The sequence below is a fragment of the Suillus paluster genome (genome assembly GCF_016628075.1).
Source record: "Suillus paluster strain FC165 chromosome Unknown EDB91scaffold_75, whole genome shotgun sequence".
Taxonomy (NCBI): Eukaryota; Fungi; Basidiomycota; class Agaricomycetes; order Boletales; family Suillaceae; genus Suillus; species Suillus paluster.
This window is the reverse complement of record NW_024537635.1, coordinates 109248-134014: the sequence shown is the minus strand read 5'-3', so window position 1 is coordinate 134014 and position 24767 is coordinate 109248. Positions and strand designations below refer to the sequence as shown.

Sequence of the window (24767 nt, the reverse complement as noted above, 5' to 3'; positions counted from 1 at the left end):
GAAGTGGATACATATAACAGAGACTCATTTTGTATCTCTGAGACAGAATGGAGAGAGAATATGACTGCTCAACACCAACGAGGTAGACGTTAGAAATGTGACGTGACAACTTTGAAGCTATCATAACATCGGGTAATATGATGGGGGCAAGTATCATGTCGGAGTGCGGGCGCGCAGTGCAGGAACGTGCGTAAGGGTGGTGGAAGGTAGTGGCAGACACGAGGGTGTGGGAGAGCACATGCAAGAGCGCACTAGAGCTGTTCAAGGGTTCGATTAATGTAAAGAAACCGAAAAACACTTACTGGGCGGCAGGTTCAGCAGGTTGGCGGCAGATGACAGAGGTGACAGGAGGCGTTGGAAGGTGGCGGGAGGATGCAGAATCAGGGTGCAGCAGGCAAGTAAGCCGGTAAAGTACGTTGGATGTCATTAGAGATTTGTCAAAAAAAAAAAGCAGGATAGAAAGAAAAAGAGAAAACTTGCAATATGCTAGGCAGCAGAAGGTGCGAAATGGTGGCGACAAGTGTTACCAGACAGCGGGCGTGCTGGAGGACGCCGCTGGAGAATGTTGCTAGAGCGTTGTGGTGTTGTGATTGTACGATAGGTGCCAGCTAGAGCTCGAAAGTCAATGTGCATGTCAGTGAGACTTTGATGAAACTCGAGTGAAAAAAATCAACCAAAGTACAAATGCGACCTACGGTAGTGCCGGCCTAAGTTCAGCTGCGCATCAATCATTCAATATCATTCGCCTCGTCAATTTTTCACGTTGAATCTTTGAAGGACTGTCCGACGCGAATATTTGCGCCGCACAAACAGACTGCGCTGTACAAGTTATGGCACGATTGGAAGTTATAGATCTGATCTGATTAGTCTTGCCGCACACGTCGAAACCAGTTGGAATATGCGGTAAGTACTGTCAAGGTACAAATGAAACCTCACCAGAGATCTCTACTCTGCAAAACAGTGACAGTTATGATACGCCTCTGACTCCTGTTAATCTGACGCGATTCTCCTGTATTCTCAACCGGCCTGCCGCGCTGGCAAAAACGCGCCGAAAGGCTGTCCAAGGCAAACGACCAATGCAAGTGACGTCTGTGAAGTCAAGAATGTCTTCCAGTAACTCCGACTTATGTAATACTTATTTGATGCATTCTGGCTTGCTTGAATGATGCAACACCTTTGCTTTGCCTCCCTAACGCTTCTTCTCCAGAGCATGCTCTTGCTCATCAACTTCGCCATATCCACCAGAATAATCAGCATCAGCAGGGGGTACCTGCACAGCGACACTGCCATTTTCTCGTGTCCCTTTCCCTTTTGCTCACGCTTGGTATTTACGACAGCAGGCATAGAAGCTAGCTCAAGAACGGCGAGAACCTTGCAGAAGTCGATCTCCAGCACCGCGTCATCCAGAACACGTTCTTGCTCTCATTTGGCCACTCCTTGTTGGTGGCCTTCACAGCTGGCTTCTACACTTGTGCACTCGTGCCAGGACGATACGTCGCGCCCCCGCTGACGCGTTGGATTAACGGGCCCTCCGTCACTGTTCCGTCATCAGAATATACCTTGCTTGATAGTCTTGTGATGGTCCCTACGTCTTGTCCTTCGTGATCGCTTTCGCTTTCCCCAAACTCGTCACCTCTACCTCACCCTTCAACCGCGCTCCTGCATCCTCAATATCAACCTCCTCATCTCCCTCTTCTCCACCCAGCAGCTCTCTCTGCTTCTTTCGAAGATTTTTGCTATCCGCTTTGCGAATCGGCACGGAATGCAAGTTCGTGCACCATGCACAGTTCCACGCGCCGCGCCGCGACCTCTTCGACTGATAGATGGGCTCTCTTTAAAGGTCCGATTCGAGCAATGTCCTGATCACGAAGTTGAGCGGATCAAGGAGGCTGTCTACGGCCAACTCGAGTTCATTCGATGATAAGAATTCTTTAGTGGATGATGTGGATTAAATGATCACAAGTGAGATTAACTTGATTTTTACTGCAAGCTCAGATGTTCTGCCTAGAAGTAAATCGCGAGTTAATGGTGGAATATGTTGATAGACTGGATCAATCAGTACCTGCTTGACGTCCTTCATCGTTGCACTCTACTTCCTCGTCGGTCTGCTTGTAAGCGATTGAGATTCGACATTCGCGGAGAAGTGGTGCTAGCAGGGTTTGTTTTGTTCGAGGTGGAAGTGAGAGCCTTTGTGGACTTTTTGACTGAAGACACCAGCGGAGTGAGGGGTCGTCTAGCTCAAGTGTACGCCAAACTCTCCTGCCGCTCCAGCCTCGGTGCGCTCCTCCGTCAAAGTGACATGTTTTTATTGTTATTCAAGGCATCGTGTGATCTGCGTGTTTTGACTTCTGCTGGATCCAGCGGCGAGAGGAAGCCTTTCAGTTCTGCGAGAGCTTCATGCACCGCCCTTGTCAAGTGAGGCGTGTTTGAATCGAACTTATTCTAACTTCCCCGGTCGACAGTCTAGGGAATATAGTAACGATTGGATTGTAGCATGGCAATGATGTATCTAAGTAGCAAATACATAATGTTTCATGAGAGCGGAGTCGTGAATGTAGTGAATGTAATCCTTCTGTAGGCCCAAAATGGCGGGCCACTCGCTGCAGTGAAAGAAGTACAAGTGTGTACATCTCGTTGTACTTATATTAATTATGACATGTACATATGTTGACGCTACCTAGAGGAGATTACTTAGCACGAAGACAGGGCAGCCTTCTGTTCCCGACACTTGTGATGACATGCCATGGGCGAAACGACTTAAATCGAGCTGCGAGGCTTGAGTGTGTGTCACCAGTTTGTTTCCTGAAAAATATACAGCTGGGTACAAGCGGATTGGGATCCGAAAGAGGAGCCACCCTTGGGGTCCTACAACCCATCCTTCTTCAGTCAGGGCGAGAAAGACTGGAGTGTAAGAATGTTGGAAAAAGGAGGAGGGGGAACAAAGAGCATGGGTCTGGTTGGACGAAAAACACATTGCAGGTGGTGCTGGTTGAGAATGTCTAGATCCCATACCCGGATGGTGTCATCGGATGAACCAGATATGATGTCCATCCGGCGAGAGTGCGACCGATCGAACGGAGCCCGTGTCCTCGGAGAGGGGCACCCACTGCCTTGCCAGTCTCCATATCCCACACCCGGATGGTCTTGTCGTCTGAACCAGATACGATGCGATGTCCATCAGGTGAGATCGCAACAGAGTTGATGGTGGCAGTGTGATCCCGTAGAGCGGCACCCAATACCTCGACAGTCTCCAAATCCCATACCCGGATCATTTTGTCAGCTGAACCGGACACAATGCGCTTCCCATCCGGCGAGATTGCGATAGAGTAAACAGAATTAGTGTGCCCTTCAAGAGGGGAACTCAATGCCTTGCCAGTCTCTGCATCCCATACCCGGATTGTCTTGTCCAATGAACTAGATACAATGTGATGTCCTATCTGACGAGATTGCGACAGACCGAACTTTCATAGTGTGTCCCTGGAGAGGGGCACCCAATGCTTTGCTAGTTGACGTATCCCACACCCGGACTGTCTTGTCCCATGAACCTGACACCATACGCTTTCCATCCAGCGAGAATGCAATAGACCAAACATGGTCAGTGTGGCCTTGGAGAGGGGCACCCAATGCCTCGCCTGTCTCCGTATCCCACATCTGGATCATTCCGTCGTATAAACCACACGCGATGTGTTTTCCGTCTGGTGACATCGCAACCGAGATAACCGCGGAATGCCCGTGGAGTATCCGTTCTATGAGAGGCCAATTTGCGACATGACCGGCGGCAACGCGGGGGGGTGCAAGGGAACTTTGCGGCGAACTTTTGAAATATCTTCGACTGCGTTGGAGCCAACGGGAGAGACGATAAATATAAATGTGGAGTGGAGTGAGTGTAGAGTGGAGTGTAAAATGATGGCCCCAAAATTTCGAATGAAGCGCTGGGTGTCCCAGGCAATGTCATAGGCGTGTGTATATTCGACCTGATCCTACGAGCATTCCACTTCTCGTAAGAATCTATCGGTCCTAAGAATGAGCTCGAGCCCCACGCCTTAAACCAATGTGTGATAGACGAGAGGCACCACACCGAGCCGCCGAGGCTTTTCATTAGAGACAGTGCTTCCAACCACCACAGGAGGCGCTCCCCGTCGAAGAAACCTTCAATTTCTTTAGCGAGTGACGTTTCGAATGGACATAGCTCCCAAATGAGTCCCCAAAATCGGCATGAATATCACAGCACAGTCGGAATAGACTCTGTCACTCGTTTCTCCAAGTCAGGGACGGCAGAATTGGGTAAGTAAGAATTCTCTAAAGAGCAGATGTTGAAGCGAAGTCCACGCTCCATAACCCGAAGCGAGGCAAAAGCAAGGTCACTCTGTACTGATGGCACATCAATGGAAGAAGTCGTAGAAGGACGCGTGGAAGGGACGCATGGGAGTTTGAGAGTCCATGGTCCCGGCCAAAAGCGAGCCCAGTGAGCCGATGACCTGGTCCACTTTGTACTAGCAAGCGGCTTGGGGAAGCAGCAGTTGCATGACAGTCAATACAGGTATGTGAAGCGGTTCCAAGTGATGCAAGAATCTGCCCATCACAGAGCGAAATATGGGCATCCCTTCCTCGCGCTCGTCCTCTGGCATGACAGTCATCCTGACTAAAGCCTACATCGATGATCCACTGGACTAACCCTGACCCGCTCTTATAGTTGTTTGCGACGCCCAAGATTTCCGGAACTAAATCATCGGACTCTGGACTCTTTCCGTGGAAACGACTGTTTGCATAGAACTTCGTGTTCACATATGTATCGTCGTGACTGATTTGGAACGAGTAGTCGCTGAACCGCCCGATAAGCCAGGAGACGATGCTTTCGCAAAGGGGGAGGGGGAGATGATCTGTAGTCCTTTTGTGTCTCGGAAGTAATTATATCTGTGTGTTGATAACGATCAGTGCGAGTTATGCTAGTGACTGATGAAGCTTACTTGGCTTGGTCTCTAAACTTGATTCGGAAGCAAACGCCAAGATTGTCGCGTACTCCGCTGTTGTAATATTCGGAATCATCTCGAAGGGTGTTAGAGATGCTCTCGTTGAGTCTGAAAGAAAGCTGACGATCGTGTCCTGTTGATGCTGTTGAAGTGCTTCGAGAACAGCAACACAGTAGTCTGAGCAATACTACTGTCAGATCCAAGGAAAGCGCTAAAAGATGAACGATACATACCTGTGTTCAAGTTTTCGAGATCACTGTCAGAGGCAAGTTTTTGTCTCAAAGCTATTGAGTCCCGGCTATTCGGGCAGTTCTACTGAGGAAGGCTTGAGGATGTTTGGCCTGTGGCCATCAACTTCTTCACCAGATTTCAAAGACATTGGTTAAAGAAGATAGGCGCAGACAATCTCACGACTTCGTTGAGTATGTGCTGAGGAGAATAGACTCCTGTCTACTAGCAAAGGCCATGGCGAGTGGGATTGACATGCGCGACTTGTCCGCTAGCAAAGTGTGACGCTTATATAAGCTGGAAACCCCTAAACGGTCCGTGACTGCTACCCCGACTGGTGCCAGGTCGTTATGAAACTTATGTTCGATATAGCTCTGACGGGAGCCCGCATGCTTTTTTTTCCAGGTCAATGTGTCAGTCTGGGTCTTTGCGGCCATTGTCATGTCTTTCCAGCCTTTCGGAGAGCCCAGAAGGTGGTTGTTGTCTAGGCTTCGTACCTGATTAACTTGGGTTATTTATGGGACACGTCACACTCGTGTTCAGACTTCATCATCGTTCGCGTCCGCTCGTCCGCCTTTCCAGACTGCGGTGTCCCGCTCTAGGCTGCAGATGCAGTTTTTATCCTGCTTCACATCATCATGACGTTATATTTTTCGACCACAAACTTAGGACTAACCACAATATACTGCGATACGCGACAAATGCTGTCGTGTTATGGCCTGAGGGTAGCTAGAGGTTCATATTTTTCACCGCAGTCCTGTTTTAAGTGGGAACACATCTGGTTTGTATCTGGACACATCAGCGAAAGCATCTGATTTCAAAAAAGAAGCTAGCAAGATACACTGGATCCTAGGAAGCTTGTGTAGCCGCACACTAGTAAGTAAGTACAGTCCCTACATCCACCATATGATAATAGAAGCATATCTATCTTGCGGTCAATCTGTGCACCTAAACACTGTCCAAGGAAGGAACATCAAGCACATTTTACATTCCCCAAGCATTCATACACTCACCACACGCGCCCATCCCCGGCTCTGTCGCAAACACCCAGCCCGCAAGGTCCTCATCGCTCATACCTTCATACGATGCATATCCCTTCTCCACATGGACGATAAACGCATCCACATCTTCTCGGTGCACGAGGGAGACGATGCAGCCGCCCCAGCCAGCGCCTTCAAACGCATCAAAATAAGAAAAAAATAGTGAGTATGAAAAAGAACGCACCAGTCACACGACTCCCATATACTCTCCCCTTCCCACGTCCCGTGTCCACCTCCCCAAAGTTCCGGGCGACTTGAACGAGGTCGTTCACTTTGGGATGGGAGCAGTCGAACTGCTTGTTGCAACTCTCGTGCGAGTCGTTCATAAGTTTGCCGAGGGTCTGGAGCTTGGATTCCTCGTCGTCTGTGGACGGGAGTAGGAAACATAAAGATAAACATCGTTGGGGGGACATATATATCGTCAGTTAATCATTATGGGACGGATAAAAACCCGTACCTCCTCCGCCTAAGCAAACCTCCCTAAACTGGAGTACTCTGAGTGCCTCTTCAAATACGTGCTTAGCACGAAGGTACAGCTCAAAGTGAGTTGTTTCGACTGATTCGCGATAGATGTCAGTATGAGCACGTAAGGTCAGACAAGTTAGAATTAAAAATAAAATAAACATCATCCAGAACAAAACGAAGACACCCACCATCTACCCACGAAAGATACACCTCCCTAAATTGAACTTCATCCATCCCGCTCATCTCAATCATCTCCTCCAGAGTGATGCTCGTTCTCCCCTCGACCTTGGACAACAAAAAGTCCAGGACATTCCCTTCCAAAATGTCCTCTAATCCTTTCCGCAGCTGCGCAAGATCCTCCCTTGGCGCATCTTGCTCATCTCGATGGAAGCCGCTCTTCCGCGCGAGGACTTCACGCAGAGTCACGAGGCGTCGTCTTTTGGTTTCGCCATCCGCGCAGTCGACTTGGAGGTTGAGATGATTTGAGAGGAACGCGTGCAGCTCCGAGCGTCTCGACGACTCGTAGGTTGTATTGGTGTTTAGCGCTTTCGGCTTTGTTAGAGACGACTAGGCTTTGGCCGAGATTAAATTTGCGAGGTTAGAATACTACGGGCTGATTGAACGCACCTGTTAGCACAGACAAACACCGCGTTTCGCGGAAGCACAATTGGCTCTGCATGGAGGGAAGGCACGAAAGAAACATATAGTGCGCTGCCAGGAAGAGCGATGACAGAGGCTGATTGGTCCATCCTACAAAGAAAATGAGCGGCAGGTTGAGTTAAAAATAAGGATGCAGAATACTAGATATCGAGAAGTGAATTGAACACACAAAATCTGCGCAAAAAAAAGTGATCGGGCAACTTGGACGGCACTTACCCTCCACTATTCACCCCAACCCGCCTCTCATTCTCCATCGCAATGTTGACCAACTCACCCTTTGTTGGTGCATTTTCTCCGTCAAAAATACCGTTGGCTGCCAAAAATGCTAGCGTACTCGAGACGACCATGGCCGCACTGCTTGAAAGGCCAGATCCTGGAGGTACGGTACCAGTAACAAGAATGTCAACAGGTACAGGAACGGGGCATGTGGATGATGGGGAGAAGAAGTGGTTCAATACGCCCTATACAGGAATTAGCATTTGAAAACGGAGCGAGGAACTGAAGTGAAGGTGCAATGGGGGTAGAACGGGCGTCTACAATGGATAAAGGGCGCTTCAAAAGCTGGAGAATGGACGTGAACAAGGAAAAACACATACATAATACCCCGCCTTGACATAACTCTCCCATCGTAACTCGCTCTTATCGATATCCAAATGCCAAGGGGCGACGCGCACAGCGTCTGGGGGGACATCATCGCCAAGTGTGTGACGGCGAGTGGGTGTGAAGACTTGACGGGTATAACGCGTCTGCAGGTTCTCGGCTACTACAGAGCCTGGCGGGTGGTGATCAGGATGAGCGGTAGCAGTGGACGCGGGCCGCGGAGCACAAGCAATGAGAATATCATGCTCGATAGCGGCTGGAAAGACGCCAAAGTGGGCGTAATCTATGTGTTCGCCTGCATCATGTGAGCTAACTTCGCGTCAATATTGTACCGTGAATAAGATGCCGTACCTATGAGGCTGCGTTATACGGGGAAGGAGATACATAAGTGACGGGAGTGGGAAAAGGATGGAGTGCGAACGTACTTGACTCGGCCGGGGGCACGGGCGACATAGGTGGGTTTATGCCCGAACTTGGTCTCGAATTCTCTGACGAGCTTGTCCCAGCGTCCTCTGTTCGTCGAATCCCAGTTCCCAAACATAACAGGTACGCAGTCCCAGCATTGAAGCGAAACCGAACATCAGAAATCAATACATAAGACCTAGAGCCGAGACTCACGCGTGTTTTGCGGCTATCGTTAGACTGCCATACAGCTCTTGCAGGGTGGTGAATATCGGGATTGGGGCATCTGCTGCTGGAAGAACTGTCATCCTTCTCTGAAAGAAGGCCACTCCAGCCCTGCCCAGCCTCGGGGCATAGCAAATCCGGACCCGGAGCGAAGGGGCCCGGATTTATTGATGCGCGTTTGCGTTTGCTTGTCCTTGTTGTGTGTAAAGTCTAAACTAATTTACCGGCAGTCCCTATGTAGACTTCAAGGTCTTGCAAGCTCTACCATTTTGTCTAACGTATGGAGAGCATGTATTCCGAACTTCCGCCGCAGCCCGTGTTTTCGACGCAGAGGCTGAGCTCATGCGATATGAATCAACTTATTCATTATGTACAGCGATGGTCAACTCGTTTGAGCAAATTTGTTCAACAGTACTGCGTCGAGCAGGTCTCAAGAGTCGACGTAAGTTCACTGCAGCATGAATGTTGTCCAGCCGCAACACGGATCTTGCCTACTCCACGACATCCGGCCTTGTGACAGAATGCGTTGTCGGTCCTGACACTTGGCAGATCATTTCATTCGCTCGCTCAAGTCACTGATCTGCAATGCAAGGAACCACCGGGCCAGAATTACACATTTTTGGGAATCACAGAGGTGATGCAGGGCACCATATGAAGTTCCAGGCTCCTACCGGCCCGATCGATCTTAGACACTCCGAGTCCTAAGGACTGGCAAATCCAACACAGCAACCACCCAGCTGGCTCGTATCCGTGATTCTTGTGCCTGCACCACTGATCATCGATCATGTATGTACACGCGCACACTACATCAAGAAAGAAGTTAATCAAACGAAGTAAGCATGGAGAACGAAGTCAAGAATCATCCATCTCCTCCTGGTTCCATCCTCGTTGGTAGATTTCTGCTATTTTACGTTCATTATAATTAATTGCATTCAATCCTTCTCAGCTGCCGTGCCCCTGTAACCTTGAATTTATCAGATTCTTGCATCCTGCGCGGCCCCTCTTGCGCCGACGTTCAGTCTTCCTTGTTATCACCATCGATCAAGCCTTCGGAGTCGACCAGAGTTTTTCGCTCATCAGTTCTCTTGTAGACCACTCGACGCCTTACAGACTAATTAGCTGGATCCCGTGGGCTGCTATTACGCCTGAGGCCCGATCCGCGGCTCCCAAGCGAGGTGATTATATAGCGACCCAGATCGATCACTCGCTTGCGTCAATCTAACCTACCTGCTCTTCACAACGCTCTCGTCTGCCCTGTCACCCCCGTATTGCAAACTTGCCGGCATGAACGGTCATGATCATCTGGAGATCCAGTAAGTCTAGAACCAGCGCCCATAACTGGTTTCCTTCAACTTGGATCCGAAGCGCTAACGGATCACGCTCTGTTGCTTGATCATACCTCAGATACCCATGGTCTCCATATACCCCGCCCATGTCCGCATGCACCGGATCATTGTCTCGTTCCTCGTCGCCATGGTTTGATGACACGCCATTGGTCGAGCGTGAACAAACTATTGTGGGTTCCTTGTACCCTATTTTCTGATCGTGGGGTTGATGCGACGCGGGTGATATTTTAGTGTTCCGACTTCACATGTTGCGGGTTGTCGCTGACAGACCTTCACTCATTGGTGGATCACTTTGAGGAAGCACATGTGGTAGTATTCGACAGCGCAGGAAACGCTGTGTACCCGCACCCCAGCCCGATACTTCGCAGTTTCGACCGTGAGAATGAGGGACCTTACATGAGTGTTGTGTTGGGTTATCCTGCGCCAAAGGCTCCTGTGGCGTTGCTCGACTTGGAACCTACGTCAGACTGTTCTTCGCCCTCGATCTCATCGGAGCCGACCAGTCCAATAGAGACGAGTTCAGAGGAAAGTGCACTACCAAAGTCTTTTGGGAAGGTGAAGAGTAAGGCAGTCCGCAGTGGGAAACGCGTCCATCAGCCTCGCCAACGAAATAAAGACAAGAGTTATAAGTGTCCCGTAAGTATGTCTCATTGCGCCCACATGCACGCCTCATTAATTTCCGCTGATTAGCGTCCTGACTGCACCAAAGTAAGTCTAGGCTTGGCGTATGTGTTCCAGACAAGGGTTGAAACCTGATGGCCACAGACGTACTTGAACGCAAACGGGTTGAAATATCACCTCGAAAAAGGGACATGCAAAAGTGAGATGCCGTTGCCGGAGTTCTACCGCTAGTCCGAGGTGAGCCAAGTTCAGCTGATCGTTGATTGCCCCCGCACCTATCATACGTGGATATCAAGAATTCCTCCGTATCGAGCTCGGGTAGTACCCCACACTTGGATTCCGCGGGAATACAGGGTCGAAAGTACTTACTGGTACAAGTACCGGTGCTACCGACCAACATCAGAAGAGGCTGTGCTAGCGTAGCGTACATATACTAATTCTGCATATTCGTTCGCATAGCTAGATATATTCAGATTGCGTTCAATTGAGTGAGCCACACTTCGCATTCAGCGTGCTGTCGCCTCCGTCTCTTTCGCTTTCATTTTCGGTATCTGTATCGAGTGATATAGTTACTTCGTATGTATTGTCGACCTTATCTGTCCTCTCGTTTCTCCTGTCTCATGGATTGATCTCACGTCGCTGTCTTGTTGAAAATCGGATTCTAGCTCAGACCGATAAAATAAAAATTTGAAGAATTTACCCACAAATAATTTTTTATGCGCAGCAGTCTCGTCACGAAGGATCTGGCAGATAGATTTACGTGGATTTTTGAGCTGGTGACCTCGCACATGATTTGGAGGAATAAGATACTCTAGGGTATGGAAATATAATAGTGGATAATCGGGGGTGTCAATATACATGAGGCCGGTGTCGTTGCGCTGGCGGTCGGACCGGGGACCCACAGGGCCACAAGGTGCAAATCGGGACAAGTGGTTTCAATGAAACCTCACTTCAAGTAGCTCTCTCTCACATCCTACTACCTACCTTCTCCATATTCCTTGGAAGGGACTTACAAGGTATTACAAGACTAGCCAGCGTCTGACAAGGCGTCTAGTCCGTTTTCAATCTATCCGGTAATACAAACACAAGAATTTCCCGCCTTCCAAGAACTCTTGGGTTTTTTGGCAGGTCTTCTCGTGATTTCAAGCGTGCACCTTGCTTCAATCCAATCTCCATGCTAACATCTTTTCCTGCTCCTGTTCTTTCTGTAACACCCGATGCAGTGAAAGATCTACAAGGACATGAAGCTCTTTCCGCTCTCTGGACCCGTAAGTACTCTAAAATATACGTTATCGCTTCAATTACTGACAAATCTGTCTACCTAGTTTTCGCAAAGTGTAAAGAGTCTCTTCAGGATGGTCGCCGCCTTGAGAATATATCCTGGAGGCTATGGCACCGTGAGCTTATTCTAGCTCAACAGGCATATCAGCCTCCAACACCAGACTCAGTATCACATATCAATGTATCGTCCGATACCCGCAATTCTTTCTTCTCCCTTACCGACCCTGTAAACCTAGCTCAGCCTTCAGGTATGTCCGAGGATCATTTCCTTTTTCGTACTTACTCATCTCGCCTTCTCCTCCTGTTCCGCACATGTAGGCACTCCCCCCTGCCCGCATTCAACATCTATATATCAACATCCTCTCTCCCCTACATCTACAACCAGTCCCGTTGTACCGGACCACCCCTCCATACCCAAATTATCATCAGGTACCCCCGTAGCACCGCCTCTCAGCACTTCCTTCCGCCCCAAATCGTCTCCATTTGTAGGCCGAATAATAATAGACATGCTCCCAAATAATGTCATCATATCTGACAAGCCGTCCCCGCGACAACCCACCGTGCCATCCGTCCAACTGCCCTCGACCCCTACCTCTACAGAAGCTTACTTTCCTCGCGTCGTTGTCGTCAACCCCACGCCCCAACCCACTCCACCGATGACGCCGTCCCTCGATGATGATCCACCTGGTACTTCACAGCCATCATCAACGTTCCTTCTACCGCCGCTTCCCCCGCCCGTACTAACCATGAAACGTCAACCGCAAGCCCTACAGCCGCTGCCGCAGTCACCGCCACCAGACGAACTATTACCGTTGCTTGCACCTGCCCGGGGTGCGGAGTCTTCAAAGACATCCGGAAGGTTTTTCTTGCAGCAGAGCCCCGAGGACGCGTCCCCGGAGCGTGACGGCTCGACGGAAAGCGGGAAAAGCCCGAAAGATCTGTTCGATGCGTTGAGCGCGGCTTCAAGTCAGATGCTAAGCACTGATGGTGAGAAAGAAGTAACGAAGGAGCTGAAGGAGAAAGACCGTGCAAGTGCTAAGCCAAAGAAGGGAAAGGAATTGGGTAGATCGTCTGCCCGGCCCTTAGCGAAACGGTCTCACTCGGCGAGGCACATCGGGCCGTCCATTCAGCGCAAGCTTTCGAATCAAGATAATAAACCTCGTGCAATGTTTAATATTGGTTCGAACTCGTCCAACGGGTCCAAGTCTGCTAATGGGAGCTCGGCTAAGCCCACCCCGCCTCCGCCTCCGCCTGTCCCTGTGGTCAATGGATCGGTTGCTCCGCTGAATGGATTGGGTGTCCCTCTGAATGGAATGACGGCGATCAATCCAAAGCTTGTGCGGCCGACTGTTGCTCCTCCTGCGAATGGCAATATCGTCAACGGGAACCTTAACGGCGCTGGCAATAGCAATGCTACTGTCAATGCAAGTAATGGCGCGGGTCCCCAACAGCGAAAAACCATCGTTGTCGCTAGCACTTCCGAGGAAGACTATGAGACCACTGATGCGGACGATTCTGGATGGGCCTCTGAGGACATGGACGCTGAGGACAAAGCCCACGAAGCCAAGGACACTGGGCTACGTGGGGCTGCACTGGAAGCTCAGCGCCAGCGTGACCTCTTCGCAAAGGTTCCCAAGCGTTCATACTCGGGTCTCAACCGCTCGCAGTCGGGACTACTTTCCCAGCTCATGAACCCCAACCCTGCGATATTCCCGCCGACTCATCCGTATCGTTTGAGCCAATCGACAGCGGATATTGTGCGGATGCAGCGCCAGCCTCAGCATGTGCAGGTCCCGCAAAGGAGTAGTAGTGGGTTTGCGGGGCCTGTGAGGCTGCAGACGAGTAAGAGTTCGGCGGCGTTACCCCTGGCTGCGCAAATCACTGCTATGTCGAGCTCGAAGCCCCCTTCGTCTGGAATGAAGGGGAAAGAGAGCGAGAAAGGGGGGTATAGGCCAAAGGGGCGCCCGAAGGAGGAAGAGATGGAAGATGAGAGTGGGGAAGATGACGACGATGATGACGATAAGATCCAGGTGTCGCGCAGTGTGGCACAGCAGAGGCTTCAGGCGCTAGTGTCACGACGCGCACCGGAAAACGGCATCGCATCGCAACTGGCTCAACATACGCGTGTAGCGGAGAATCACGCCGCTCCTGTTGCACAAGCCACTGCACCTATACCCCTCAGTCACCCATATAATCTTCCTGCTCCCGCGCTGCCTATGACGCCTCGCACGACTCGTCGAATAATGCTTCGGCAAGAGCTGTCAGAGAGCATGCGGAGGCAATTACTGTGGGAGCGTCAGGTAAGCAGTACCACCAACCCAGCTGCGACCGCGAGACGAGCGAGCAATGGCGTGCTCAATGGGTTGCGACCGCTTGCTTCGACAACGTCCATGGGCGAGCAGAATGGCGCCACAAAGAGTGCAGAGGCCCAGGATAAAGATGAGCGTAAGCGACGCGCGATGGCCCGAAATCGAAGTTGGGCGGACGACTACCACTACTCGGGGTGGTGATTTTCTTGTTGGACTCTTCTGCCAACACGTGGATCTTCTATGATCTTTATGGGGTCTGTTGTTTCTCATCGTCTTGCCCTCTAATAATGCGGCACGGTTGTGTTTTCTTCTTTCGTTTTCTATCGTACTTTAGCACGCGCATGCTCCTATCTTTGCGAACATGTTACTCATGCTGCAGGGTGCCCTCCTCTGCCGCGCGTTTCCTTTCTTCATGCTGCGCTTCCCGCCACCCACCCTTCCTCATATCGTTGCATTCTCACACATAATTTGCACTTGCATGTCATACGTACTCCGTCATCCTCGCTGTCCATTTACGTTGTAATAGTAGTCGCCGTAATTACCAGATAGTTATTCCTATGGATTAGGGTGTTGTGTTCAATTTGTTTTCGAACCCTTGCCTCATGTACTAATAGTTGTAGGGCGTATCCCGCCAATTGTATACGATGTCGTTTGCTAGCCAATTGCAATCTGCGCCGCGTTTGTAAGGCTTGGGCTATGTAGTCATAGTCAGCCAATTGAAATCGTTCACAGGCACCGCCAGGTACCTCCCCCGCCAACCCCCGCCAACCTCAAGTCAAACCAAAGTCAAACCAAACCGCCGGGATTGTATTTCCCGATTTGGTGTCGGAGTAGCAAACCTAGCGGAGTCGATTTTTATTACTTCACCGCGGAGATGATCTACTATAACCAGCCAGTATCAAGAATATCTGATAGAACCATCTAATCAGATCTAACCCCGCACGAGCAGTAGCTCCCAGTTTGAAAAAACGCGATAAATGCGTGCATAAGACCGCAAAAGCCAAGTCAGCAGCTGTCAGCAGGTTGTCTGCAGCAGTCATATGAATTACGTAAATTTCCACAGATTGAAATTGGGTCGTGTTTGTTCCCAATAGTGCATAGTGCTATGTATTGGATGCGCTGCAACACCAGCGCGACTCTTGATCTAACGATGATCTATCTATTTGTAACTTTGCAGTAGGATGATAAGTATACAGTACAGTTACTTGAAGTATTGATGTGAGTCAAATGGTCAGGAAACTCGTGATGCTCGCGTGCCGAAGGGTTACGAACACCTGTCGGCTTTATTCTCTCAGGTCCAAGCTTGTTTCACCACGTGAACCATTGATAGTAGTGGATATCCTGTGCAACACCCGCACGTAAGGGTTCCAACCCAATCCATCATCATGTCATCCGCAGAAGACGAATTCAACGAGCATGACAATGCCCTGGCAATGCCAGGGTCCAAGAAACGACGAGTGCAGAGAGCGTGTGATATATGCAGACGCAAGAAGAGTGAGTTCCGCTTCTCTTGGATAGTACAAAGTTCTCAGTTGATTTTTCGGCGTTTGATGTAGTTCGATGTGAGTAAGCTTTCATTACTGTCTGCTCCCCGTGCTCCGAGTAAATTTGACCATTTCTTGTCTTTGCTATTTTGGCTTGGGGTGCACGCTTTCAGGCGATGGAAGCCAGATGCCAGGCCACAGATGTTCTAACTGCATTGCGTATAATTTCGATTGTACGTACGTTGAGGCTGCAAAGGTGTGTTCTCCCTCTCGATCTTCTGACTCCTCGAATGGGGCCTGATGCTCCCTGTCATAGAAACGAGGTCCGCCAAAGGGGTGCGTGCGTTTCCTGCATTCGTCCGAGGTACTTACCGTTATCAATTTCAGTTATGTCGAGAGCCTGGAGAATCGCTTGGAGAAGATGGAGAACCTTCTGCAAAAGGTCGGTCTGTTGGGTAGATACTCTTCATGATCGTCGCTGATTTCTTCTAGCTCTGCCCTGATGCAGACTTCTCTCAGGAACTTGGAGGCGGTCCTATGGACAGGGAGACTTGGCAAAAAGGCAACATGAATGGCTCAACCAGCCATGTCATGACCCCTTATGCTGCCACTCCCCTAGAAGACCTCGTATCCAGTGATGATGACGAGATGGTATCCGTTCGCCTCGCTGATCATATGCAGAATATGTCTATCAATCCAATGCAAACCCGCTTCTTTGGAAAATCGAGTGGCATCATGTTGGTCCAAAAAGCTATCGACCTCAAAAAGGAGTACACCGGCGATGACGAGATACACCGACAGGACGTTCTCCAGCCAAAACGCCCAGAGTTTCATGGATGCTTCCCTGTGCGTTTATTTAGTTGCAGTCAATAGGTTTTATCTCTAATATTGACATCTCTTCAAGTGGGAGAAGTGGGAGCTGGCAGCTAAGCATATTGTCGAGCCGAGCTATAGCTTTCCTCACGAAGATCTCGCTACCTCCCTTGTCGATCTCTATTTCACACATCTCAATGTTCTAACTCCGCTGTTACACCGGCCAACCTTTGAGCGCAAGGCTGCGCAGGGGCTGCATCGCCGAAACTCATCATTTGGGGCGGTGTACCTACTGGTTCTTTCCGTAGGCTCAGCGCTTCTCTGATGATCCCCGCGTCCTTCTCGATGGCGAAAACGAACATTCGGCGGGATGGAAGTTTTTTGAACAGGTACAGATGGTCAGGAAGACCCTGCTTGGACCACCGTGTCTGGAGGACCTCCAAGTGTATTGTGTGGGTGCTGAGCCAACGCTCCTTCATCGGATTACTGACTCGTACCTAGCTATCTGTGCTTTACCTGCAGGGAACTTCGGCCCCTCAGGCATGTTGGACTATTGTTGGGATTGGCATACGCCTTGCGCAGGATGTTGGTGCACATCGCCGCAAGGCTTACGGTAATAAGCCTACCGTCGAAGAAGAGCTTTGGAAACGTGCATTCTGGTATGATTGGAACAATTCACCGTCGCGATGACGTCTCAAGGTTGTTCCTCAGGGTTCTCGTCAGCCTAGACCGATTGATGAGCTCTTCGTTGGGACGACCTTGCGCAATACAAGGATGAAGAGTGGGTTCATCTGCGCCACTAACAACTGCAGAACTGACACAAATTATAGCTTTGACCTCGACCTACCTGTCGAATGTGATGACGAGTACTGGGAGCACCCGGACCCGGACCAAATGTTCAAACAACCTGCTGACAAACCTTCTCTCGTATCGCACTTTGTCAATTTCCTGAAGCTTAACCACATACTTGCATTTGCCCTTCGCACTATCGTATGTACCTCTTCTAGTTCACGAGTTCATGACTAACGAAGTGCTGCAGTATTCGATCAACAAGCTAAAAGTCCTGCTTGGATTCGTTGGGCAGCAATGGGAGCAACAAATAGTTGCAGAGCTTGATTCTGCGCTTAATAAATGGATCGACGCTGTTCCTGATCATCGTATGTGCCTTAGCTTAGACTTCGTTATCGCCGCAGCTAACTTCTACGACCTAAAGTCCGATGGGATCCGAACAGGGACATTAATGACTTTTTCTTGCAGTCGCATTCCCTCTATTCGAGTTACTATCATGTCCAGATCCTCATCCACCGCCCATTCATTCCGTCGCCCCGAAAACCATCTCCTCTGTCATTTCCTTCCTTGGCGATCTGTACAAATGCTGCTCGTTCTTGCAGCCACGTTATGGATGTATATCGACGGCGATCTGGTCAGTCGGCGCCTTATTCACAGGTGCGTTTTTCGATCGGATCGCTTGAATTCAGTACACATTGAGGTTGCTTTAGATGCCTGCGTTCACTGCAGGTATTGTCTTGCTCCTGAACATCTGGGGTGGAAAACGCTCCGGACTGTACACTGATCCTACGAAAGAGATGGCGGACGTGCACAAGTGCATGTCCGTACTGAAGGTGTGCGAAAAACGGTCTGTCGATTTTTACTGCGCAAAGAATGTCTCTCATTGATTCCCATAGCTGGCACACCGCTGGTCGTCTATGGTATGCACATTTTTAATCTATGTTACCAGTGATTCTTAAATCATATGAAAGGGACATCCTGTATGAACTGGCATCTGTCGGTGACCTTCCGCTACCCCAGCCTAGTCCTTCTGGCGGAACGAAGCGTGAACGTGATTCAGATAGTCCAATATCTGCTCCCCCCACGACTTCACCGCCGTCAGACGTACCCCGCACCATCGCAGGATCGCGCCGCATTGGACGCGAAGCAGCAGCTCAGTCTCGCTCGAATCCGCTGAATTCATTTAATCTTCCGCTCTACAGCGATGATCTTGGACGCCTCCCGCTCCACGGACAAGTAAACTTTGCAAACACATCCCCGTCGCTTAGCTCATCTACGAACAACATGTGGTATCCTCACGTGGGTGGGAACCCGGTGCAACCGCACGCTACACAGACATCTATGCAAAACGTGGTCCCGCCTCAAGATTATTCACAGACCGCTATTCCTGCCTACAGTATGGATGATATGTTCTATGAGCAGATGAGCCAGTACTCGGCACAATACCAGCCACAAGGGACCGCTACTACTTCGTCCTATGATGACGACGCTCAGGGGCTGCAGACTCTCATGAATGGGACACCACAGCAGAATGTGCTTTCGCACCCTGGTGCGAGCATTATGGACACGGACACGATTGCCATGTGGTCCAATGCTCCAACTGGTTTCGAGTGAGTCACACTCGTTCGGGTAGGTTGGCCGTTGCTGATGAATACACAGACTTAATGACTGGGGAACGTACATCACGAATGTATCTGGGATGGTAAACCCTGATGGTTCTGCTTCACATTCGAGACACGGGCCGTGAGGTGGAAAACCTTGTCCTTTTTCTTTCTTTCTTTCTTGGATTTCTTCTTTTATAGACGTGCGATACCATACCCCATAATGTAGTCATATTTACGAGAAGTACTACCACACGTACGAGGCACTGCATAGATCTTGCAAACACGAGGCGGGAGCATCTTATCTTAATATATATGCTATCATGAGCCCAACTCGCCTCAGATCTCCGTAGCCTTCCCGCAGATTCAGACACATGACAAGAAGTGCATCAGGAGAGCGGGTGTCCATGATCCACATGACACGTAAGTCGGTTTCCCATAAACAAATGAAACAAGACTAATACTTGGTTGAACCAATATCATCAGCGCACAATTCTGAACTAGTTCTGCCGTTTCCATTTCCAATATGTCGACTCGCATTCCTCTTTTGTTTGTAAGGAATTTAGATGTTTGATTTGACTATCGCGCTGACCCCGAGGAAAGGGGACGATGACCATGGGGTTCGAGGGCCAGAACGGAGTGCGGACGTCCAGCGAGAAGGACTGTCAGGAAATCCTGGACGTCTTCTTCAGTCACGGTCATACTGAAGTGGACACCGCACGGATATATGCCGAGGGGACCACTGAACAGGTGCGGTGCTTGCATGCAGATGTTTGAACCCTCGCTTTAACCGAATTACTGCCATCACCAGATCTTGGCCCAGCTTGAATTGAAGAACGCGACGATTGACACGAAGTGCGTCATATGCAGTGGTTTGCGCTTGTGAACCATGTGCCTGATTTGTTGTAGAGTGTACCCTGTCACTCCGGGGACTCATAGCCCAGAGATATTGCGGTCTACTTTCCTCACGTCGCTTCAATGTCTGAAGCGTGACAAAGTCCGGGTCTTATATTTGCATGCTCCCGATCGTAGTGTTCCCTTTGAGGACACTGTACGAGAAATCAACAAGCTCTATATGGAGGGTCGTTTGTGAGTGTCCACTTCCCTTCGAGCGATTCTGTAATCCATGGAATCTGACTGGTATTAGCGAGATATTTGGTCTGAGGTGTGTTTTCGTGGAATTCTCTTGCCAAGTTTCAGGATTAAGCCATGAAACAGCAACTTTGCAGCTTGGGAGGTTGCAGAAGTTGTCGGAATTTGCAAAGCGAATGGCTATGTGCTGCCAAAGATCTACCAGGTGTTCGTACAACTGTCCAGCTGTGAGAGAAGGGTACTCATGAGTGCACGTAGGATGTACAACGCGATCACCCGGGAGATGGAACCTGAGCTCCTTCCTTGCTGCCGGAAGTATGGCTTGCGTCTCGTTAGCTATAACCCATTAGCGTGAGTGGGGTTCGAGAATCTTATTTGGAAAGGAAGCCTCAGCACAGAATGTAGTGGTGGTCTCTTTGCGGGCAAGGTGCTTTCCACGGAGGAGGCAGCTCCCCAGGGTGGTCGCTTTGACCCGAAGTCGAAGATGGGCCAGATGTACCGAGCACGGTATCTTACGGAAGGCTACCTCAAAGCTCTCGAGGTTGTGAAAGCCGCTACCGTATGTCTCCCTGCTGCGCCATGTCCATATAACTAATGAGTCGGACAGGACAAACATGGTCTTCGCCTTACGGAGGCTGCCCTTCGTTGGTACCAACATCATTCTTTACTGACACCAGAAGATGGTATCATCCTAGGCGCTAGCAGTGCAGCGCAGCTAGAGCAAAATTGTATTGACTCGGAGAAAGGACCCCTCCCACAGGATGTTGTTGATGCACTTGACGAGGCTTGCAGGATCGTGAAGGCTCACGGAAGCACCCCGTTATACTGGCGTTGAGGGCTCTTGGTGCAGTGGAGACATGCCAAAATTGTAGTAAACTTGGCGACTATTGAAATGGACGTTAGTACGAGTGTGAACTTGGTTGACTACGACAAGGGCAAGATAATGGATTTCAACGAACATCGACACGGCGTCAACTCGCATAGTGATCATACTCTACACTTTTTCAAAACACACGACACCCTTGAAGAACATGGGGAAAATCAGGTTCAGCGTGAAGGAATGTTCGATGGATACGAAAGGCTAAATTAAATCCTCCTAGTCTCCTAGACAAAGAATATGCCGTCTATAAATGCAGATCAATAAAATTCCACGAGCGAGAACAAAAATCCATACCACTTCGGGACGTTCACGGCCATCTGCGCGACATCTTCGACCAATCCTTGATCAAGACACAATGAACGACCCGGTTCCACGTTGTCGGGTTTTCCGCTCCCACTCCGCCACCTTTTGGACAGTGTCATTTTCGTATTCCGCACAGAGTTGTGTAACGGTTGCACCACTCTATAGCGTCCGTTCGTATACCATTGGTTCCTGACTGTTTCGAAACGTCTAACTCCTGACTACGCTCATTAGCTTCAATTGTTCCACAATATATTCGGTTCTACTTTGTCTGCCATTACACCACCAACTACCATTCGGGGCCGAACCAATATAGTGCAAAAACCATGTAAGCGGCCTGACCAGGGGTTGGATCTTGGCTATAGTAAGGTTTTGGTAGAGAAATAACACACTTATAGAGTGAAGCAGGCAAATAGAGGCTCTGTCAGTGCATTTGACCTGATATCTGGCAAAGACAGGAAATAGGTGTGGTGATCAGAGGCGAGCGGATGCGGGAGAAATTGGTCTAGTAGAATAATGCAAATCTCGGTCTCTAAACGAACTCGTTATTTGAGTACTGTACCTACAGTTGACATGTTCACATTGCATATCGTAACTATGCATAATATATGTTGTAATGTATGGACTTTTGAGGATCCCAACATGGGCGGGCTGAAAATGCAGACATAATGCATAACACATAATGCATTGCTATTGTGTGCATGATATGCATTATCAGAGGGTTGTAATTAGGGCGATGGGACATAAGTGGCACCCGAACCATTGTTCTCCAGCATTGTCCTGCTCAGCTATGTAAGTGTGGAATGGGTATGATGTCCTGTACCTGTAAAAATGTCCCTAAACCTGAAATGCAAGCCACGCGATAAGCCCACTGCATACACTCGACCTGCAAAGAAGCAGAAGATCACAAATGACACTCCTCATTAGGGTTTAAAAGTCCGGTTGCGCAACCGGTCAAAGACCGCAGACCGAACCGTACTGCAACTTTTTAAGACCGAATTTTCGGTCTCGGTTTCCCTTAATTTGACATCTTGCAGTTGCCGGTTGCCTTGTTTGACCTCTACTATCATTCGACGGGAAATGCACAATTTTCACTTATTGCTGAATAGCAACACAACAACAACACATATTTGTATCGGATCTACTGTAGTGTGTACCTTAGGTCTCTGCGCATTAGGCCCAACAAGAATTATTTTATTTTATTGTGAGCTTGTTGCAGTGGCAGCACTGGAAGTTGAGATGTCGAAAACACAATAGAAATGCACAATTTCGTCACACCATGTCACGTGTGGCACCTCGGCCAATACACAATGATATCCAAAGTCCGACAGCACGCAAAGCGAATGAAAGTCCAGTGTTGGCGAATGCAAACAAAGCGGAGACTCAACCAAGCCAAGAGTGTGATTTCCCAATCTAGCCTGACTGTCATGCTTTGCTCATGAACCATGAATAGCACGCTGTGGTGGTGTTCTATTGACATATAAACACCTGGAGTAGATTCAGAATGGTGTATTTCACATATGTTGAAGTTCTTATGTTGATAGGTTAATGGGATCTGGGTGGATCTTGGATTTAGTGTCTAAAAATCACTCATTTTGGGTACACTCGCACAATGTTTCATCTCGGGAAGGCTTCACAGTGCTGATTTTAAATATTTGATTTGGTAGTCTTATTGAACATATGCTAATACTTGTCCTCCATCTGTTCCGAATGAAATATATGTAGAGTGGTGAGCTCTGGAGTGCATTGTGCATTACCCATCGATTGTGCATTGCGAATCAGGTGATAGTAACATCAAACCGATGAAAAGTCGACCACAACCGGTCTATACCAGGACCGGTTGCATGAAACACAAATATTTACCTATGCAAATGAACATGACTTGGATAGTACAGACTACTACAAAACGGTCTCGACTTCGCCAGCTTCGTTCTCCCACTGCACCATGCCCTCATCCACAAGAAGGAAATCTTTGTACTCATCTAGCAAAACTTCCTCAACAATACCTGAGTTTGCTTGAGCAGAGTCAGCAAGAGACTTGCACCATGAGAATTTGAGCATCTGTAATCGTTCGAAGCATTCAGCACTGAGACGGGAGCAATGGTCAGTGGTGGTCTCCGCACCACCTGAAAAAAAGTTGTTTGCAGGGTACAGATGATGTCCAGCTTTGTCTGGTGCTATAAAGAGTCGGTGACATGATCTGAGGTGTTGGGCTGGTCCAAGCATTAGCTCGGGGTGGGATGCAAGCAGGTGGAGCCACTGGGAGGGCGGGAAAACCTGCTTACGAGTTTGATCATGTGTGGACTTCTTGAGCAACAGGCCAAGGTAATTGATAAACTGACATTTGACAATTATATCATGTTGACAACGAGATTAAAACAAAGCAAGAGACTATGGTTCATAATTAAGGGGAGTGGTGGGTGGGAGCAAAGAACAATAGTAAGTACAAGTGAGGATGTGTGAGCTATGCCGAACTCGACGCTGATGGACAAAAGAAAAATGAACAAAGAAGAAAATTGCACATCCGCTCAGCTGGACATGTGGTGCCGGGATACTCTGGCAGGCTATGTAACCTGGCACCTGTACATCACCTGCAAACACGTTGTATAGTAGTTACTGATTTTGCCCTATGTAGACTTCCGGAGCGGTCCTAACCAGTTGTACGCAGTTACGGACTGGTTGCATCTGCAACCAGTCAGCAACCAACTGTGAACCTCATTGCTACTGTGCTTGACTGGTTTCTAAGAGTTCGGTCCAGGTTGCAGTACAAGGTTGAGTTTATGCAGACCGGTTTGGGTCCGGTCTTTTGAAAATTGGTCAAAAGACCGGACTTAACTGGACTTTTAAACCCTGCTCCTCATACATCTGCTCGACCTCCTAATAAATGCTCAAATTCACGTCAAAATCTCACTCTTGCTGACTGGCTGTCTGTCTATGCTTTTGTTGATGCTCATCCTCATACCAACCAGGCTGACTGTCATATACCAGATCCAACTGCTCTGACAATATTGATATCCGCTCCACCCGACCCTATACCCTTTCCGCTTTCCCCCCACTTCTGCTCCACCTGCCTCTATTCAATCCAGTCAGTCTCTGCATCCACTCCTGTTGTCATATACCAGATTCAACCACTCCCAATACCATTCATAGATGTCTCTACTGCTGGTCCGGCCCCCTGTTTCCCCATCCACTCCATCCCTCCTTCTTCAACAAATGCACAAAACTCTGCTCCACTCCTCTGACACTACCCCTATTTCCTCTGACACTATACCCCTACCATCTGACCCTATCTGGAGCTCCACTCCTCCACCCTATTGGTCCGCCTGATCCTACTCCTACTCCCTCCACCATCTCCACTTTTCTGACCCACTTGGTTCCTTCAGTTTCTCTTGTGTTGCTCCACCCAACTATTGGTCTGCCCAACCACCTCACTGGTCCACTCCTAGACTAGGAACCACTCAACTGGTCCTATCTCCTTTTAGTATCATAGTTCCTCCTTTCAGATCACCGGTAATCCTTATACCCGAGTGATTATTGATCCGTTGCATACATACTGTTCTCCGAGCCTCTTTCTCATATGTCTCAGTCATCTTTCTAGTAATTCTGTACACTCAGCACATAGCCTTCCGCTATGCTATGCTACTTACTTAGAGTATATAAG

At 49.2% G+C, this 24767-nt stretch overlaps 6 protein-coding genes across 6 annotated transcripts; 5 read left to right on the top strand and 1 right to left on the bottom strand.

The window, feature by feature from the left end:
- Positions 1-1162: 1162 nt before the first annotated feature.
- EDB91DRAFT_1158884 (uncharacterized protein) lies at positions 1163-2568 on the top strand (the record flags this gene model as incomplete). Its single annotated transcript, XM_041319714.1, has 1 exon — positions 1163-2568. One exon carries the CDS (start codon positions 1163-1165, stop codon positions 1508-1510), a length of 348 nt encoding a protein of 115 aa, XP_041172792.1. The 3' UTR covers positions 1511-2568.
- A 3565-nt stretch (positions 2569-6133) lies between these two features.
- On the bottom strand, positions 6134-8673 carry EDB91DRAFT_1239183 (ribosomal protein S5 domain 2-type protein; the record flags this gene model as incomplete). Its single annotated transcript, XM_041321822.1, has 11 exons — positions 6134-6153; positions 6212-6370; positions 6423-6602; positions 6696-6794; positions 6892-7113; positions 7169-7270; positions 7311-7453; positions 7580-7824; positions 7960-8272; positions 8389-8475; positions 8582-8673. 11 exons carry the CDS (start codon positions 8671-8673, stop codon positions 6134-6136), a joined length of 1662 nt encoding a protein of 553 aa, XP_041172791.1.
- A 908-nt stretch (positions 8674-9581) lies between these two features.
- EDB91DRAFT_803883 (uncharacterized protein) lies at positions 9582-10987 on the top strand. The gene is made up of 6 exons (XM_041328447.1): positions 9582-9903; positions 9979-10106; positions 10168-10572; positions 10627-10644; positions 10702-10794; positions 10854-10987. Exons 2-5 carry the CDS (start codon positions 10023-10025, stop codon positions 10786-10788), a joined length of 594 nt encoding a protein of 197 aa, XP_041172790.1. The 5' UTR covers positions 9582-9903; positions 9979-10022; the 3' UTR covers positions 10789-10794; positions 10854-10987.
- A 500-nt stretch (positions 10988-11487) lies between these two features.
- Positions 11488-14822, top strand: EDB91DRAFT_1158861 (uncharacterized protein). The gene is made up of 3 exons (XM_041319713.1): positions 11488-11825; positions 11883-12086; positions 12157-14822. The coding sequence occupies exons 1-3, from the start codon at positions 11732-11734 to the stop codon at positions 14346-14348; spliced, it is 2490 nt and encodes an 829-aa protein (XP_041172789.1). The 5' UTR covers positions 11488-11731; the 3' UTR covers positions 14349-14822.
- A 710-nt stretch (positions 14823-15532) lies between these two features.
- Positions 15533-18980, top strand: EDB91DRAFT_1239182 (fungal-specific transcription factor domain-containing protein; the record flags this gene model as incomplete). The annotated part of the gene is made up of 15 exons (XM_041321821.1): positions 15533-15641; positions 15805-15887; positions 15996-16073; positions 16124-16477; positions 16545-16727; positions 16753-16896; positions 16946-17103; positions 17156-17191; positions 17275-17434; positions 17484-17601; positions 17658-17890; positions 17944-18080; positions 18130-18153; positions 18205-18843; positions 18893-18980. 15 exons carry the CDS (start codon positions 15533-15535, stop codon positions 18978-18980), a joined length of 2544 nt encoding a protein of 847 aa, XP_041172788.1.
- A 92-nt stretch (positions 18981-19072) lies between these two features.
- EDB91DRAFT_803596 (NADP-dependent oxidoreductase domain-containing protein) lies at positions 19073-20878 on the top strand. The gene is made up of 10 exons (XM_041328446.1): positions 19073-19257; positions 19321-19387; positions 19438-19584; positions 19646-19689; positions 19744-19923; positions 19982-19999; positions 20053-20133; positions 20185-20277; positions 20332-20485; positions 20534-20878. Exons 2-10 carry the CDS (start codon positions 19361-19363, stop codon positions 20759-20761), a joined length of 972 nt encoding a protein of 323 aa, XP_041172787.1. The 5' UTR covers positions 19073-19257; positions 19321-19360; the 3' UTR covers positions 20762-20878.
- The last annotated feature ends 3889 nt before the right edge of the window (positions 20879-24767 follow it).